The sequence below is a fragment of the Dipodomys spectabilis genome, unplaced genomic scaffold (assembly GCF_019054845.1).
Source record: "Dipodomys spectabilis isolate Male_0828 unplaced genomic scaffold, ASM1905484v1 ptg000297l, whole genome shotgun sequence".
In the NCBI taxonomy this organism is placed as follows: domain Eukaryota; kingdom Metazoa; phylum Chordata; class Mammalia; order Rodentia; family Heteromyidae; genus Dipodomys; species Dipodomys spectabilis.
In genome coordinates, this window is record NW_024870974.1 from 6,344,710 (window position 1) to 6,361,784 (window position 17,075).

At 35.2% G+C, this 17,075-nt stretch overlaps 1 protein-coding gene across 2 annotated transcripts in view; it reads right to left on the bottom strand.

Annotated features, from left to right (window-relative positions):
• Bank1 (B cell scaffold protein with ankyrin repeats 1) overlaps positions 1-17,075 on the bottom strand; it is a 169,189-nt gene that overhangs the window by 96,100 nt on the left and 56,014 nt on the right. For both annotated transcript variants that reach the window (XM_042701580.1, XM_042701579.1), the window contains exons 6-7: positions 16,159-16,264; positions 11,187-11,383 (exon numbers count right to left, since the gene is read on the bottom strand). In XM_042701580.1, coding sequence (XP_042557514.1) covers positions 11,187-11,383; positions 16,159-16,264 — 303 coding nt within the window. The remainder of the gene's footprint in view (positions 1-11,186; positions 11,384-16,158; positions 16,265-17,075) is intronic.

Genomic DNA, 17,075 nt, shown 5'->3' on the forward strand with positions numbered 1-17,075 from the left:
CCCAGGCTGGATTCCAACCCCAAGACTCTATTCTCCATCTCCACTCTCTGCTTCCTAAGTAACTGGGATTATTGGCTTGAACCACTTCACCTGGCTACCTATTCTTTCTTAGACACTCATGCATTCTACCTTAAGAACTTTGGACTTGCTGTTTTGTGTTATTAGAACCCCTCCCAACATCTGCATGATTTTATGCTTTGTAGCTTTTAGACTGACATTGAAAAGGCCTCTTTCTCTGACTCCTAACTTCAAAATTCCTCTGCTCAGCTCACTTTTCTTACACAGCACTCTATACAAGATGGCAGTTTTCATTTCTAGTGTTGAAAAAATGCATTCAAGATCACACAGCATACACCACAAAATTAAGAAAAGGGAAGAAGTAGGTTGAAGGGGGGTGAGAATGGTGAAGAAGCATTGGATTGATAAACTGCTTTATAAATTGGCACCTCCTTTGTACAACTATTAAAAATAATAAAAATAAATAAGAAACAATGTGCAGGTTATTAAAAAACAATTTGGTACCTAATAGGCACTCAGTAAATATTTTTTGGACAAATCAGTGAATGTATTGTCGGAACTAAATTTATTGGCTAAACTAATTTATTGGTTAAATTGAAATTAGGGAGACTTGGTCTTCATATTCAAGTAAGAAGTGATTAATTTGTTTAAAACAAGCCCAGATTTTTAGCATTTTCTGGTATTATTTTCTTTTTATACTATATTTTTCTATATGTGTCACAAGGAAAGTGTTGCTATATCTAAAGAGATGGAAGAATCATTTTGTGCAGGCTCAAATGTATGCTGTTCGATGAAGATTAATTTCTGTTTTTAATATGCAATTTTTAAATGATACATAGACAGATACTAGAGAGATTTAACATAGGAACCATGCAACAATAGCCGTAGGAACGTGTCTTTTCAGTCTTCCTTGTCTTATATGAAATGCCCCTTTTCTGTCCTCGTGCATTAGGAATAACTGAAATTAAAGAGAAGGATTTCCAAGACACACATTGTCCCAATGAAATTTTAATGATTTGCTAATGCCCGCTCTCCTTCTGAAAGGTTAATGCCACTGTGTTCGTTTCTGAGGTGCCCTCTCTGAAGCTGTGAAGTCAACACTGATTGCCTTAATGACCATCAGTGACTACATTTACACCCTGAAATTGCATTGTCTTTCCATGATTGGCACACAGGTGACAGCTCCAGCCCATCAGCGCCACACAAGCTAATTAGGAAGAAACCAGAAAAAAAGAGACAAGTTTAGAAGGATTTTTAGAAGTTAGAAGTCTAAGAATGAGAAAAATGTGGGGCTCCAAGAAGGCTTTAAGGATTACTGTAGGCAGGAATCAATTGTCACCCCTGAATAAAGTATAACTTGCATAAATATACAAATTATAATGCTGAGATTTTTCACAATGCATCTAGGCACAATTAACTTTATGCCTTCAAGAGGAGTGAGGGGGTAGGGGGAGGGGAAGGATAATGGAAAACTTTGAAAGGGATAATATTGATCATGACCTACTGTATTCCTAAATGGCTGTTTTGAATGGTGACTCCTTTCTACAACTACTGAAAAAATAATAAAAATATATTTAAAAAAATACAATCCTGAAGATGACCAAGATCTAAGCAAATGCATTAAAGACAATGGGTGAATCACTTCTTTAGAATGAGATGTTGTTTCCACCTTGAAAAAAAACATTACTCAATGATGTCTGGATTGAAAAAGACCTGCCAGTACATGTATATCATCCCACTGTTAGTTTCACGAATGACTTTGTTACTTGCTGATATTTAATTAATTTTAATGTGGTAATGTAAGTCCCCACCTTCTGAGCCAATCAATAGGTGATCAGAACCTCTCTCGTACCACAGCCACATTCTCGGCAGCTATGGCATCTGACACGATGCTCTGATGGAGGTGTGACAAATTCTTCCAAAATAACATTTGCCATGGATGGCCAAGGCTGTCACCCAGCTGTCTGGTACATCCTGTGCCACGGGGAGAGGAAGGAAATGGCTTAAAACTGCACACTGAGGAGCCTGCGCCAAGACCACAGAACATTTTCCCCAAAGTGAGCATAAATGGGTATTTAAGTAAATATTTCAAGGTAAAACCTCAATTTGGAATGTAATTATATCTCCTGAAGATAAACATTTCCTCTGCCCAGGTTATTATAATGAAATGTGGGATCTTAGCATTTGGTTGTGGCTTAAGCAAAGTGCCAAAGTGATTTCTTTTTAAAATGTTTTTAAACAAATTAATTTAGAAATACAGATTACTCAACCGTATGACAGTGTATATTCTTTTAAAAAATTAGATAGTACTTCTGATTTAAAAATATGTGTACACACACACACACAGACATACATATTCCTAAATCATGGAGAAAAATCTATTAAAAAGTTGGGAACCTGAAATAGATACCATATTGGTATTAGAAAGCCTTTGCTTTAGTGCATGTAGAGACTAGTTTTGTTTGTGGAGATTTAAACAGGCAATGCAACATTATGGGCTTTTGCTGTGTGTGTGCAGGTGTGTGTGTGTGTGTGTGTGTGTGTGTGTGTGTGTGTGTGTGTGTGTCTGTGTGTGTGTGTCTGTGTCAGTGTGTGCATTAGCCATGTGTGAGTGTCAGTACTGGACACTGTCTCTTAGCTTTTTTGCTCAAGGCTAGCACTACTACCACTTGAGCCACAGCTCCACTTTCCGTTTGTGGAGCTCCTGAGTAGCTAGGGTTGGAGGTGTAGCCATCAGTGGTAGGCTGTGTTTACATGTTTGAGCTGAGAAAAGCATGAAAGTCCTTGAGATATTTCCTGGTCTTGTTTTGCCCAGTGATGCTCATGTCCCTTGCCCCCCAGGGACCTGCACCGTGGTGGAGGTGAGCTATATATTGTCCTGCTCCATATGACGTCTTTTTCTCTTTTTCGTCCTCTGTGGAAGCAGAGTTGTGAATACCAAATCAGGGAACCTTTTTAAAGGACTCTATCTTCTGCATAGGTAAAGGCAGCCTATATAGACGGTGTTAGCCATTCTAGAAACTGTGAAAATATGAATCATTTATTATATACCAACACATTGGGAAAACAACAGCTGTGACATTTGTGCCTGGTTCGTATTGAGAATTACAAATGAGTTTTTTTTTTTTGCTTGACTCCATGAAACCAAACTAACACTGTTACAGAGAATGTGAGATTGTTTTAAAGTATTTCACACACTGGGCTTAAAGTATATGAGAAATGTTTTTCCTAGCAGTCATTCCCGTCATGTACAACCTAAAAACAATTTCCCTCTCATTTCTTCTCACTTCTTTCTTGTCCTCTCTCCTGTTTTCCTCTCCTTAGCCAGTGCATCTCTCTTCTGAGAGAAAAAAAATTCTTTCTATGGAGCCCATCCTCTTACTGCTGCTTCTGAGTGCTTGGATTGTGGGCATGGGACACTACTTCTGCTTTCTGAATTACTATCTGATCTTGCAGCTAATGAAATACATTTTGAATAAAAATGACCATTACATTTTCTCTGATTTCAATGGAGCTGTTTCACATATGAGGCACTAACCTGTGTGCACATATGTAAAGAAATAATTGGAAAATAAAGTGCTTTTCACAGTTAATGGAGTAAGTAGAAAGGCTATAGATATCTAGATTTAAAAGTGCCCCTCCCCCATAGCCATACACTGGAGGCTTTTGCCTGTAATCCTAGCTATTTAGAGGTTGAGATCTGAGAACCAAGGTTCAAGGCAATCTTGGGCAGACCAATCCATGAGATGCTTATCATTAACTCAGCAGCAAGAAGCCAGAAGTGGAGGCGCATGCAGTAGAGTACTCTCCTTAAATGAAAAAGGCAAGCAAGAGTTTAAGGCCCTGAATTTAAGCTTTTGTTCTGACACACACAATAAAATAAAATCATAATAAATAAATAAGTAAATAATCAAAATATTGTCTACTACTCTGGGTTCTATAAACATTGCTTGATGGATATTGTACTAAAATTCTGTGATAAACGTTAAAAGCTTGTGAAATAGCTACACAATTCTCCCTAGGTCACTATTGTAAACCAGCAGATGGATCACACACATTCTATGAATAACTCAATTATCAGATGAGGATTTGCAGGGCTAAGAAGTCAATGCTGACCTGTATTCTGTGCTCTTCCTATGACTTATCTTGAAGTCCTTCACACCCAGATGTGCTATTCACATTTCCCTGTTAAATTCTTTTTACTGAGAATCCTCTTTTAAGATTTATCTTCGGAGTCACACACATTCTACATAGTCTCAATTGTTCTATTGATGTCACTGCCTTCCATGCCAGGGTTTTCTAAAGATTATGAAGAAATTTTGGACACATTTTGTTTATCTGTCTCATCTCTGCTGGACCCCCAGCTATGAGCACTTGACAAGAACAAGTTCAATCCTGATGAGACTTGCTACTGCCTGAGACTTGCTACTGCTTGGCTGGCTGAGTACTTAGTTACCACCCGGTTTCAGCCTTATGTATTCATGATGTAGGGACAGAGATTTTTCTTTCTTCCTTTTATATTGAAATAGTGCCTTCCCGTTGAATGCAAACAAGGTTATAGTCAGAAATTGAATCCACCTGCTTCTCTATAAAACCCTACAACTTACTTTTTACTTCTCAGGAAAGTCTTCTAACTTCTGCCAGAAAAGACTAGATGCTGCTCCATTAGACATCCTCTCCTCTAAGTACAGTGTGATACCATGATACCTAGGATAATAATCACTTGTGTAATTGCTTCAAAGGTGGAAATGTCTTGCACACTTGTTACTAAAAGTTGGTCATATTTTTAAAAAACAATAAAATAGTTCAAATATACCTAAAAATGCAATGTAAGTGGATTTCTCAATTTAATACCTTTCATGCCTCTCGGGATAGTTTTAATTTTCTTCTTTGGCATATTTGTTACAAAAGTGAAGAGAGTTAAATATTATCTAAGAATATGATGTGAGCACTTTTCTCAACTTAATGTAAGCCATTTCATGCCTCTAGGGATAGGGTTGATTTTCTTTTCTTTTGTTTTTTGGTTCCTTAGCTCTAGTTAATGTTTATGATCACATTTTTCCATATATTGTAAAATGAAATTGATTCATAAATATATTTTATGTATTACACAATGCAAATTCAGGAGTTGAGTACTGAAATATGTAAATGGTATTCTAGTTCAAGAAGAGCTGAGATATATATAGGTTTAAACATCACTACGTAGAAGCCAGTTGGATTTAGATGAGCAACCCAGTTTCCCCTGACCCATCCATGCCCCAGGAAAAGGATAGATTTTAAAGTTTAATTTCCTAACCTGAAAAATGGACGTAAAAATACATAATTCACACAGAATAAGAATCTAATGTGAAAGTGCCTACCACAAATAACATAACATATATACATATGTTACACACACACATACACACAATTTGGATGTGTTTATTCAGGGTAAAGAAGTATAATGAAAGAGATCAATGATACTAAAGAGAGAGGGTATGATTGCAGGTGAGATCTAAAGTCCATAAAATTAACAGTATACCCAAAAGAAGATAAGGAGAACTCACTGTGACATTTTTGTGAACCTTTTATATTTTGATGGCTTCCCCATTAATTTAATGTAATGATAAAAACCATTCTGAAAAGGGCACTTAAATTTTGTAAAGATCTTTATGAAGTTGTTTTTTTTTAGGAAGTTGAGTTTAAACATTCCAACCTGGATAGGTCTGAAGATTCTTGGGGTACAAGAAAGGGTACATAGAAAATTTGACAAAGGAAAAAAAGCCTTTTAAAGCAGTATAGCAAGGGCATCAAAACTGAGTTCAAAAACATGGAGAACAGAAAGTTTTCTGTAATAGCCTCAATGGGGGCATTTAATAGGATGTTAGAAAGAGATTGGTTAGAAGGTTCAGAAGCAAGCCTGAGAGCCGAACTATGATGCATTCAGTCAAGAGCTGCCCTGTGCTTGAGCAAGGCACAGTGTCTTCATTTCTAAGCACACACCAATATCGAGCACAAGTCAGAATTCCACAATTTATTGCAATCCGGTGTATTCAAAATTCATACTGAAGTTCACAGTGGGATTGTGTGCCTATGCATTCTCTAAAGTCAAACTTTAAATGATAAAAATATATATGGAATATAACTATTCTATTTGTAGTACGAAAGCTAGTTAAAGATTCTCTTAGGAAAGTGATATCAAATAAATCCTTCAATGAAACACTTGCTTTCTTCCCCATCAAAGGGTAAATACAAGCTGAGCATCTCTGTAGCAGTTCATGATAAAGAAGAAGGGAGGTTGTTTCCCTGTTTGGGGAAGAACAAGTACATAAACCAAGCAGGGCATGCTTAAGATCAGTTACATAACACTGACATATGCTGAACTGAATGGAACCATCTACTTGAGAGCAACTGTTATTACGTAAATTACTGAGTAATGCTAAGAATGAGAGAAATAAAGGGCGAAGAACAGCGCAAATTCACTGTTCACCAAACACGAAGCCCAGGATGTGAGTAAAAGATTCTCTATGAGATCTTTCAACTAGACACTAGAGGATAACTGAATGTCTCTGTTTCTGTCTCTTCTGTCTCTCTGTATCTGCCTTTCTCTGATATCTAACTATTCCTCTCTTATTTTCCCTATCCCTGCCTCTCCTTTTCTCTATCATCTCACACACACACACACACACACACACACACACACACACACACACACACAGAGTTCAGGTGACTATCCATAGGGGCAAGGAGAAATGTAGGCACAGGTAAGGGCAACACAATGTCACAAGAATTTCCTTAGAAATGAGGCCATTTAAATGATTTCCATCAGCAATCCCAGTGGAAGTACACAGGAATCTATCTGTCCTCTTCATTTTTCTTGAAGAATATTTACAATTAAAACTTTATTAACATTTGTACCAAATAGTAGGAGTGAATGTTGTGCTGGATGAAAGTTTTCTGAAGGTTCTTTCTAAGGTAACTAAATACCTGTTACTTCCCCAGTTCCATAACTGGTCCACAGAGAACATGTTTTCCTGTCCACTTGCATTTCATTTTGTTAGCCATTTTAAACTGATGGAAATGGAGTGGATGGCAAACTTGAATTAATACAAGGAAACTAATAGACTACTTGTGCTTTTGTTTGAAACAAATAATACTGTCTGTTGCACGTTTTATCTGAAGTATCAAAGTACTTCTTACTCTGGCACAAGTTCCAGTTAGCTTTCAATTTTTAATGTGTTTTTAATTTAAGAATACATTTTTAAGGCCCCAGATTAATAATCAGCATCATTCTTTACTATGTGAAACAGCCTGGGATGTCTTCAATTATTTCATTAAATGAATTGTGGTTCATATACAAATTTTAACACAAAATCTTGTCTTTTGTCTACCTTTCCTATTAATTCTCAAAGAAGACAACGTCCAGAAACTGAAAAATGACTAAGCACTTGATTCTACAGATTACAAAAGGTGTGGATTATCATCCAGTAAGAATATGAGCCCATGAAAGAATTATAGGTGTGAAATAAATAACTTTATTAAACCACAAAAGCTATTCACAAAGAAAAGGTTCTCTTCATTAATTCTGTATAAATTACCTTACTTATCAAAGGAAAAACATGACAAAGCAATGTGATTTGCTTTATGTGATAAATGTGATCTGAGACTTCTTCTTCTACATACTTAACACTAACATGGGTGCCAATAGGCTTATTAATTGATAATGTACAAATTATAGTGGACTTTTTCTTTTCATTCCCTTGACCATATCAGCATATTGTAATTCCCTGAGAGTCCTCAAATGCACAAGATGAGAAGAAAGAATTGAACAAATCAGAAAATCAGTCAGGAGCAATTTTCCTGAAAGTAGATATTTCCTCAAAAGCAAAACAAAATAACAGCAAAAAACAAGCAAACCAAAAGAGGAATAATTCTTTGGTAGACTGTAAACTTCAAATCCAAAATATACCCATTTTATTCACATCTTCTGAAAGTGTGATTGTAACACTAAAACTGTTATTTCAGAAAAAAATAGTTTAGTGACATGAGATCACATAGTTTCTCCCTACTAGATTTAGGCATACCCTTCAAAAGACATCACTTCCATGGTTTAGCATAGACATTGCCAACATGTCAATATACCAAAAAATAGGGCTATTAGATTTATGTTGAATAAACTGATAATCAGAAAAATAATTCAGATGGTAGATAAGTCACCAAGAAATATTTTCCAATATGGATCACATCCTAGTATATATATGATCATTTCTTTAACCACACATTTGCTAAAAAGACATTTGATAACTTGCAACAGTATTAGACCTAAAATTATCCACTGTCCATTAAAGTGCAGATTTTCAGATCTGCTGCCTCATAAAGCTGCCAGTCACTTCCTCCCTAACAGCAAAACAAGCACAGATTAATATTTGCAAATTAGAAGGACAATGACTACTGTAAACACGCTGGCAAACTGCATCAGCTTGTGATCAAGTGGAACTTTGTAGAGTTAGAATGGAGATACTCTAAGAGAAAGAACACTTACCTGGAGTCAGTGAAGGTAGTTAATTTCATCAGGTCAGTTTTGTTATACAGGGAAGAAGATATACATGCCCAGAACATGTAAGCGAATAATGATTCCACACATCCATCCATCTTCATCTCCTACCCTCATACTTCCAATTCATTGCTCTTGCCATTGTTGTGTGGCATTGTGCTATTTATGGGGGACAAGCCCTTTGCATGGAGCTGTATCTGTCAAAAATCTACGTCTTTCTTGGAGAGAAGGAGGGTAGATGCATAAACTCTCTGATTTACCTTAGAAAGTAATGGTTGGAAACCAGGGAAAATTTTAACCTGAATACATCAGTGGCCAAAAATTAGAGGACAAAGTTGCAAGGGTTGGAAACAAGAATACTGAAAATGGCAGAATAATGAGCCTGTCTTTTATTTGCACATTTATTACCCATGGCTTTGACCATGTGCCATCAGTCAATCAAAAGGTATTTCAAAAGGAAAGTATTAAATTTCCATGCATGCATGGAACTATAACTCAGTGAATTCTGGAAGCTCTCATTCTGTACTGTATTCTTGTCAGATGTGTTTAAACTGTATTGTGACTTGCTGAGTGGCTCATTGACTCCAGTTTTTGGTGAAAATATGCCTCCCAGAAGGCAAATGGTATGCCCAAAGCACAAGTGATTTTGCTGATGGAAGTGACATGGTAAATATTTTTAGTGTTGTTCAAAAGGTATCATGTCTGTATTGGAAGTTGAGCTGTCTTGAGGGAAAAATGAATTGAGTGTATGCAGTACAGCCCTGAACACTAGACACCTAGAGCATTTGTGATTATTTTCCTCAAGGTGATCTCGTTGGAACCACGTACCTGTGCATACAAATCCACTGTGTTAATGGGAAAATACTCAAGGCTGATTTGACTCATTGATGCATCTGAGAGAGACGCCATGTTTCTCAGTTGGGGACCTGACATACTGGATAATGATCAAGATGGATGTGTTCATGAGGCAAAACAGAAAGACTAGATTAATGTCAGCATCTGAAAATCTCTATTTAAAATCCTTCTAGGAATAAAAAGACTGCTCACTTTTAAATTGAAGTTCCTAGGCTAAACAATTAATACCTCATTATTTTTATGACAAGACTACATGTTCAGTTGTTTTATTTTTTCACTGTTACTGTTGTTGTTCTGGTCCAGTTATTTGAACACAGGGCCCGAGCACTGTTGCTGAGCTTTATTTGCCCTAGATTAGCACTCTAACACATGAGCCACAGTTCTATTTCTAACTTTTGGGTGATTAATTGGAAATAAGAGTCTCACAGACTTTCTTGCCTGAGCTGGCTTTGAACCGTGATCTTCAGACTCCTGACTAGTTGGGGTTATAGGCTTGAGCTACCAGTGCCTGGCCTCTTATGCATTTATTTTAAATCTGGGGAAAAGCTATTCTTTTGTTGTTGTTGTTGTTAGTCATGGGGGCTGAACTCTGGGCCTGGGTGTTGTCCCTCAGCTCTTCAGCTCAAGTCTAGCATACTACCACTTGAGCCACAGCAACACTTCCAGCTTTTTCTGCTTATGTGGTGCTGAGGAATCGAACTCAGGGCCTCATGCATTCGAGGCAAGCACTCTACCACTGAGTCAACATCCCAGCCCAGAAAAAAAGTTATACTAATTCAAGAAAGGGGAAGTTATCATGTCCTCCTGATAAATATTTTGCTATTTTTTTATAAATAGAAAAAGTTTCATTAGTTGTCCTTTTATTCTATGGAAATTACAAATACCAAGGATACTAGAATGACATAGTCTGCTAATCAAAATAAATGTTAAAATAACCAGAAGCTTCTTATTAGTACTTGAATATTCTATTTTAATGGTTTAATAGGAATAAAATTATATCTGTTCTGATAATCCAAAGATAGATCTTGAAATGTTCACCAGCATAATCATTGTCCTATTATACTTTACTAAGGGCCATCAGAAGTATAACATATAATTCATTATCCAGATAAAAATGTGTGTTCTTTGTTACAAACAGAAACGAAGAGATTTTCTAAATTTGACTACAGGAACACAAACTGTGTTTTATTTACTAAGATAGTATCATCTCCTTCTAGAATCATCTTTGATTACATTCTTGAAATGCTAACATCCCTCCATGAGCATTTGGAAACTTGAGCTTTTCAAAGAAATATTACAGAACTGAGAGTAAAGGAAGCACCTAAGAGAAACAAATTTAAGCCACCTAAAATTTTGATTGCATAAATTGCACAGAATTTTTGAATGATCAAAACATATTCCCTTTTAACCTAATTCTTACCATTTTTGTACCGAATAATCATATAAGGTCTTAATAAATAATAATAGGTTCATTACTTTCTCATCATCAAATATTATATATAAAAGCCAAAGGGACCAGACTGGTTTCAAAACCAGATGTTTAGAGGCAAGAATCAGAATCAGTTTGTGGTAATACCAGAACAAGTTTATGAATATTAAAATATGCTTCTTGCGGGCGATGTATGACTGGAGATCAACACGGCTATTATTGTTAGACAGTGCATTATGAACTGTGCAATAGTATCATTTTCAAAAAGGCAATTTATATGTTCATATCATACACACATACATACTTAGTTTATATAACAGGTTTGGGGGTATAATTTTAAAAAAGACTTACTGCAAAATCTTCAAAGATTTTCTTGAGTTCTTTGTGACCATGCCTTTCAGCGATATGTGCTGGATCGAAACCATCTGTGTTTTTTGTCTGAGATGCCCATCTTGCTCCTGGACATTGAAGCAAATGAGTAGCCAGGTTCCTTAAGCCAAATTTGGCTCCACAGTGGAGAAGAGTTGGAAGTTCTTTGACATGAGTATCTGAAAGCATAGGATGTCATAATATATATGTATATATATAATATTTGCCATCATATAGAAAAGCCAAACATTTTTTGGGAGGGGGGTCCGGTCATGGGGCCTAACTCTGGGCCTGGGCGCTGTCCCTCAGCTCTTCAGGTCAAGGCTAGCGCTCTACCACTTGAGCCACAGTGCCGCTTCCAGCTTTTTTCTTTTTTGCTTATGTGGTGCTGAGGAATCGAACCCAGGGCCTCATGCATGCAAGGTAAGCACTCTACCACTGAGCCACCTTCCCAGCCCAAACCAAACATATTCTACTCCTACTAGTAAGTTGCTGAAGCATAAATAGGACAGCTCATCATATAATAAATGAATATGGCTACTTAAAGTTTGCTAAGTGCTAAATTGATTTCTCTTTGCTTTTTATCTTTAGTGAGTTCTTGTCTTCTTCCATCAAGGCTAAATACACTCATGATTCTTTCTCTCTTGTGAAGGATTGGCAGTTTCTGAAATTTATTTTATTTTATTTCTTTGTGCTCAATTTGCTGCTTGATTTTTTTTTTTAAAGGAATTGATTTTGGAGATCACCTGGTATGTTCCTATTACAGTAGAAAAATAGTCTCTTGTTATTATATACATCTTAATACAGAGAGTTACTGTCAATCATAGTTCATATTATATTTAGTTCTTTCCTTGAACTCAAAGATTTTAATTTATAAACATTTTATAATTTTATCCATTACAGAAAATTAATAGATTTCTTAAAAAGATAGAAACCCTTTTAAAATGTGATTAGTCTCCAGGGTGAATCTGTTTCATTTTAGGGCAATTTTCATTTAATTAATCAAGATTCTTTATACCTGTTTTTATTGTTAACGTGTACATAGGAAAGCCATAATTCATACCACACTATAACACATTCTCAGTTTTTACTTTTTGCTGACCAAATTTTTCAAATAATAAGTACAGGAGAGCAGAATAATTGTCTGTGGGGCCTTTTCTTAATGCTTTATGGCTTTGATAAATAAAAGTAGACACATGAGTTGGCAGATGCAAAGGAAATTGCGTCACACAGTTGTCTGTAAACGTTCCAGGGTAATCGTTATAAAAGATGGCTAATGATCAATTGACATAATCAAACCAAAACTTTCAAAAGATTGGCCTAGCTTAGGAGAATGATAAAATAGTAATATGCCCAGGTTTGAAGTATAAGAATTAAATAAAAATTTAACAGTGAGATGATGATAGGACCGATAGTTCTCACAAATTACTCTCTAGAATATTAAATATGTATTCACTCAGAATAGGATGACCAGTTGATCACTTTAGGACAGAAAAATAAAGCACACAATAAAGAGAAGATTAAAAGTCAGGAGATCTGAATTTAAACATCAGTTCAGTCACCAGAGCTGTGGCTCTTAAGAATATTCCTTCACTTTGCTGGGTCTCAATTATTTTTTCAGTTATAAAAAATAGTATTGAGCTAGATTCCATGCCACTGAGGGTTAATGTTCACAAAAGGAAGTGGTCACTGGATATTTATCAAATTAATTAATCAAATTCTAATGAAGAAATAAAAATTTGGAATCCCAAATTTTGGAACTCTGAAGAAGAAATGGAATCTGATAAAATGTCAGTATTTCTGTATGTCTATAAAATACCGCAACACTGGGTTAATGAAACTTGTCAATCAAAATGAAAGTGCATCAGTACCTAAACAACTTGCAACTCATCTTAATTGCCTATTTATTTAGTAAAAGGCTGCAAGTGAATTCTTATTACTCCAACTATCTCTGAAATACTTAAGAGAAAAATTAAAAGTTATATCTACTTTGTTTTTCACTCACTAATTGATTCAAGAAACTTTATATGTATTCTTTCTTTTCAGATATAACAAATTTGTTGAGTGCTACAAACTCCTGTAAGGACTAATGATAAATCTGTGGACTAGACACAATTTCTTCATAAAAGGCTTAAAAAATATTTATTATTTTTTGGTTTGTTTGTAATAAAATCTCCTTGATGTTGATCCTATTCATAATTTTCTTTTGAAAGTGCTAAATGGCTTAATTTTTCCATACTTATTATCTTTAAGAAGTTGTACAAAGGAGTTGACAGTTAACAAAGCAGATTATGAATACAATACATCTTGCTCAATGTCACCTTAAAGGGGTGAACTGTTCATTTCCTCAATTTCCTCATTGTTGTTAAACTACAATATAGCCGATTAGGTGTCAAGGAAGGAGTAGCCACAAGCAATTAAAATAATATGATTGCTAAATAAAATTTTGGATGTCAATAAAACTATAAGATAAATAGAAAAAATCTAACATAGCATTTGAAGTTAATTACCTCTCATTAGCAATTATTGTACAAATTTTACTAAAATACAGTTATTTTGCTTTTAAGTGAATGGAATTGAAATGGAGGTTGAAATTAAACTAAATATTTTATTTACAAAAAGATTAAGCAAATGTAAGGAAAACGATAAGATTTGGCAAAGCTAACTGGTAGATCTAAGATCATTTCTATTCATTTTTTTATTTTTCTGCATGTTAAGATTACTTGAGTATATAGAAAGACAAAAACTAAGAGCTAGGAAGGTGGCTCAGTGGTAGAGTGCTTGTCTCACATGCATGAGGCCCTGGGTTCAATTCCTCAGCATCAACCACATAAACAGAAAAAGCCAGAAGTGGTGCTGTGGCTCAAATGGTAGAGTGCTAGCCTTGAACTGAAGAGCTGAGCCCAGGCCTTGAGTTCAAGCCCTATGACTGACACACACAAAAAAAGACTAATGGAAGTTTTAGTTACCAAATGGTAAGCCCTATGACTGACACACACAAAAAAAGACTAATGGAAGTTTTAGTTACCAAATGGTCTATTTTCTGACTAAGACATTCTAAGTCCAAGAGAAATCTGAGAGCTACAGTACCTTTACATATGTATTAAGTATGTGTTATATGGTCCACATTTATCGTTAATTAGAAAATCAAATTCTGAATTAATTCTTTCACATGTCACTGGTGACCATATGCTCTGTTCTTTCAGATTTAAATATTGCTAATGATTGCAAATCAGCATATGCTTTGACATACTGTCTAGAGATGGTCATGGTCTTCACTAAACCACTTCTTCCTCCAGGGTGAAGAGTAGTACTTCGGAGCGAAAATAACATAGTTTCTCTTTTCCTAAACGAACCTCCAGTAACAGTGATTGCATGGTTCTACCTTCTTCAAAAACAACCTCAACTCTATTTTCTGACCATGATAAGGATCCTTTCCATTTTCCAGGCCTTAAAAGGTCTCTAAAGAGAAGTTAAAATTCCTGGCTGGGCACCGGTGGCTCACGCCTGTAATCTTAGCTACTCATGAGGCTGAGATCTGAGGATCGCTGATCAAAGCCAGCCCCAGCAGGAAAATCCATGAAACTCTTATCTCCAATTAATCACCAGAAAACTGGAAGTGGTGCTGTGGCTCAAGTGGTAGAGCACTCACCTTGAGCTGAAGAGCTGAGGGACAGGGCCCAGGCCCAGAGTTCAAGCCCCATGACCGACAAAAAAAAAAAAAAAGAACAGAAGAAAAGAAAGAAAAAAGAAAAAGAAAATTCTTGGATCTGAGATTTATGAGACCACAGAAGAAGATTTGAACTAGCGGAGTTGAAGTTACAGAGGGACTCAAGCAACTGTGTGGACTGAGTGCTCTTATGACACGTGTCATTCACACTTTGCCATGATGACCCAAACCACACGTGTTCATGTAGAAAAGTGAGAAGGATGTTTGCTGACACACTTTTATATTCTTTATCCCAATATCTTACCCATTGGTGCAAATCTACCTTTCATGATCCTTTGTATTAATATCACAGCCCCCAATGATTCACATATTAGAAAGTCAATAAATTATTAAAATTATTTAAAAGACCTACATTACACTAACATACCAAAATTCATTCCTAAACTTTATAGGGAGAGAAAGTTTTTCTTATGAAAAATTATTGTTCATGGAAAAATAGGACTTTAAAACGAATAATAGAGAGACCATAAAAACAGTTCTATTTTTTCTTATATACTTCCTGTTTAATCTCTACCCATCCCCAACTCTGTGTGCTGAGAGTAAAAATCAAATGAAGAGGATTATTTACAAACAGGAGAGAAAGTGACTAAAATACCATACTGGTAAAATATTATGTTATCTATTTAAAATGAAGCAACAGAGAACTAAACCTAGAACTTTCTACAACAAGTTAAGAAGAAGGGATGATGGAGCAATAACAAGTTAAGCATATTTGAAATCCAGTCATGTAGGCAACTTTACAACAAAAGTTTTAGAGCTTGTGTTAAGGTAATTCAACCCAATCACTATGAGACACGAGTATATAGATTTTAAAGATCAGATATTATTAGCTAACATTGATGAAGACTAAAGAGCCAAAGAAGTAACTAAAACATGATCTCGTCATATTTGTGTCTAATTTTTGTAGTCTTATTTTGTGTTTCAAGTAAAAATTAGAACTAGGTACACAGAAACAAGGCTTCTGGATAGATTATCTCATTATATTGAACTTTCAATTCTTGGTTTATATATATATGTGTGTGTGTATAAATATATCTACATATATAAAACTACTATATAAGAAATTATAGTTATTCACATTTTGGGGGAACCATAATTTTAAGAATTTACCAAATGGAGTTTGGACAATTGTACTGACTACATTCTAGGCTGTAGCATTTACTAAAGAGTCACATCAAGTTGAAATGATACAATGAATAATTAGTGCAATTGATGAATACTCACATTCTTCTTTAGAGTAAATTTCAGTTGGAAGAGATTGAAACTCATAATATGGTATCTCATGTTTGAATATGGCTGCAAGAATGCCATCCAGGTCTTCCATGTTACCCTGTTTTTATACACAAAGAAAATTCTTCATTAGTTTAGGTAGAGAAGCATCTTAGGGCAAGGGAAGAATAAATGCTTAGTAATTATTAGTAACATCGATACCTTTCTGGAAAAGAAATAATACACATTAAATACTTACCTAAGAGTCCATTATTTAGATTATAGAAAACTTGATATAAGAAATAAAAGTAGTTGCTTTCAAATGTGTAATGGTAACTTTATTTGATACCTAAAATTTGTTAGGTATCAAATAACATTAATAACATTACAACAGCCCAAATGAGAGCATTGAAGTTTTTCAATAATAAATTATGGTAAAAATACACACTATACTTTCATAAATGAAATTATAAGATGTATCTGGTTCTTCAACTTGAGAGTCAGAAACATGATTGTCCAAACAGATTATATTACTTCTGTGTTTAAGTGAGGAGACCATTCCTCTTAGCCTTTTCTTCCCATAAATACAGCATTACTATATAGTAGTTGTTTCCCTAATCTGAGCCATTTGGTAGATGTAACACAGAAATCAAGTGTTCTATTGCCAGTGAAACAGCTTGTTACAAAAAATTGCATTTGAGTTACAATAGAAAGTTCATTCATAAATTAGAAAAAACAATTTATGGTTCTCAATTACATATCTACTTTATTTCTTTATTTTGTTATCAATTCCATACCTGTTAAAATTACGGACCCCACCAAATTGCGTGGTGACTTCTAGAAAACATAAATAAATATATTTTTGCTCCAGGGACTTCCAAAGGGTTATTGATGACTTGGAGTTTGTTTCTATCAGAAATAGATTCTCTCAT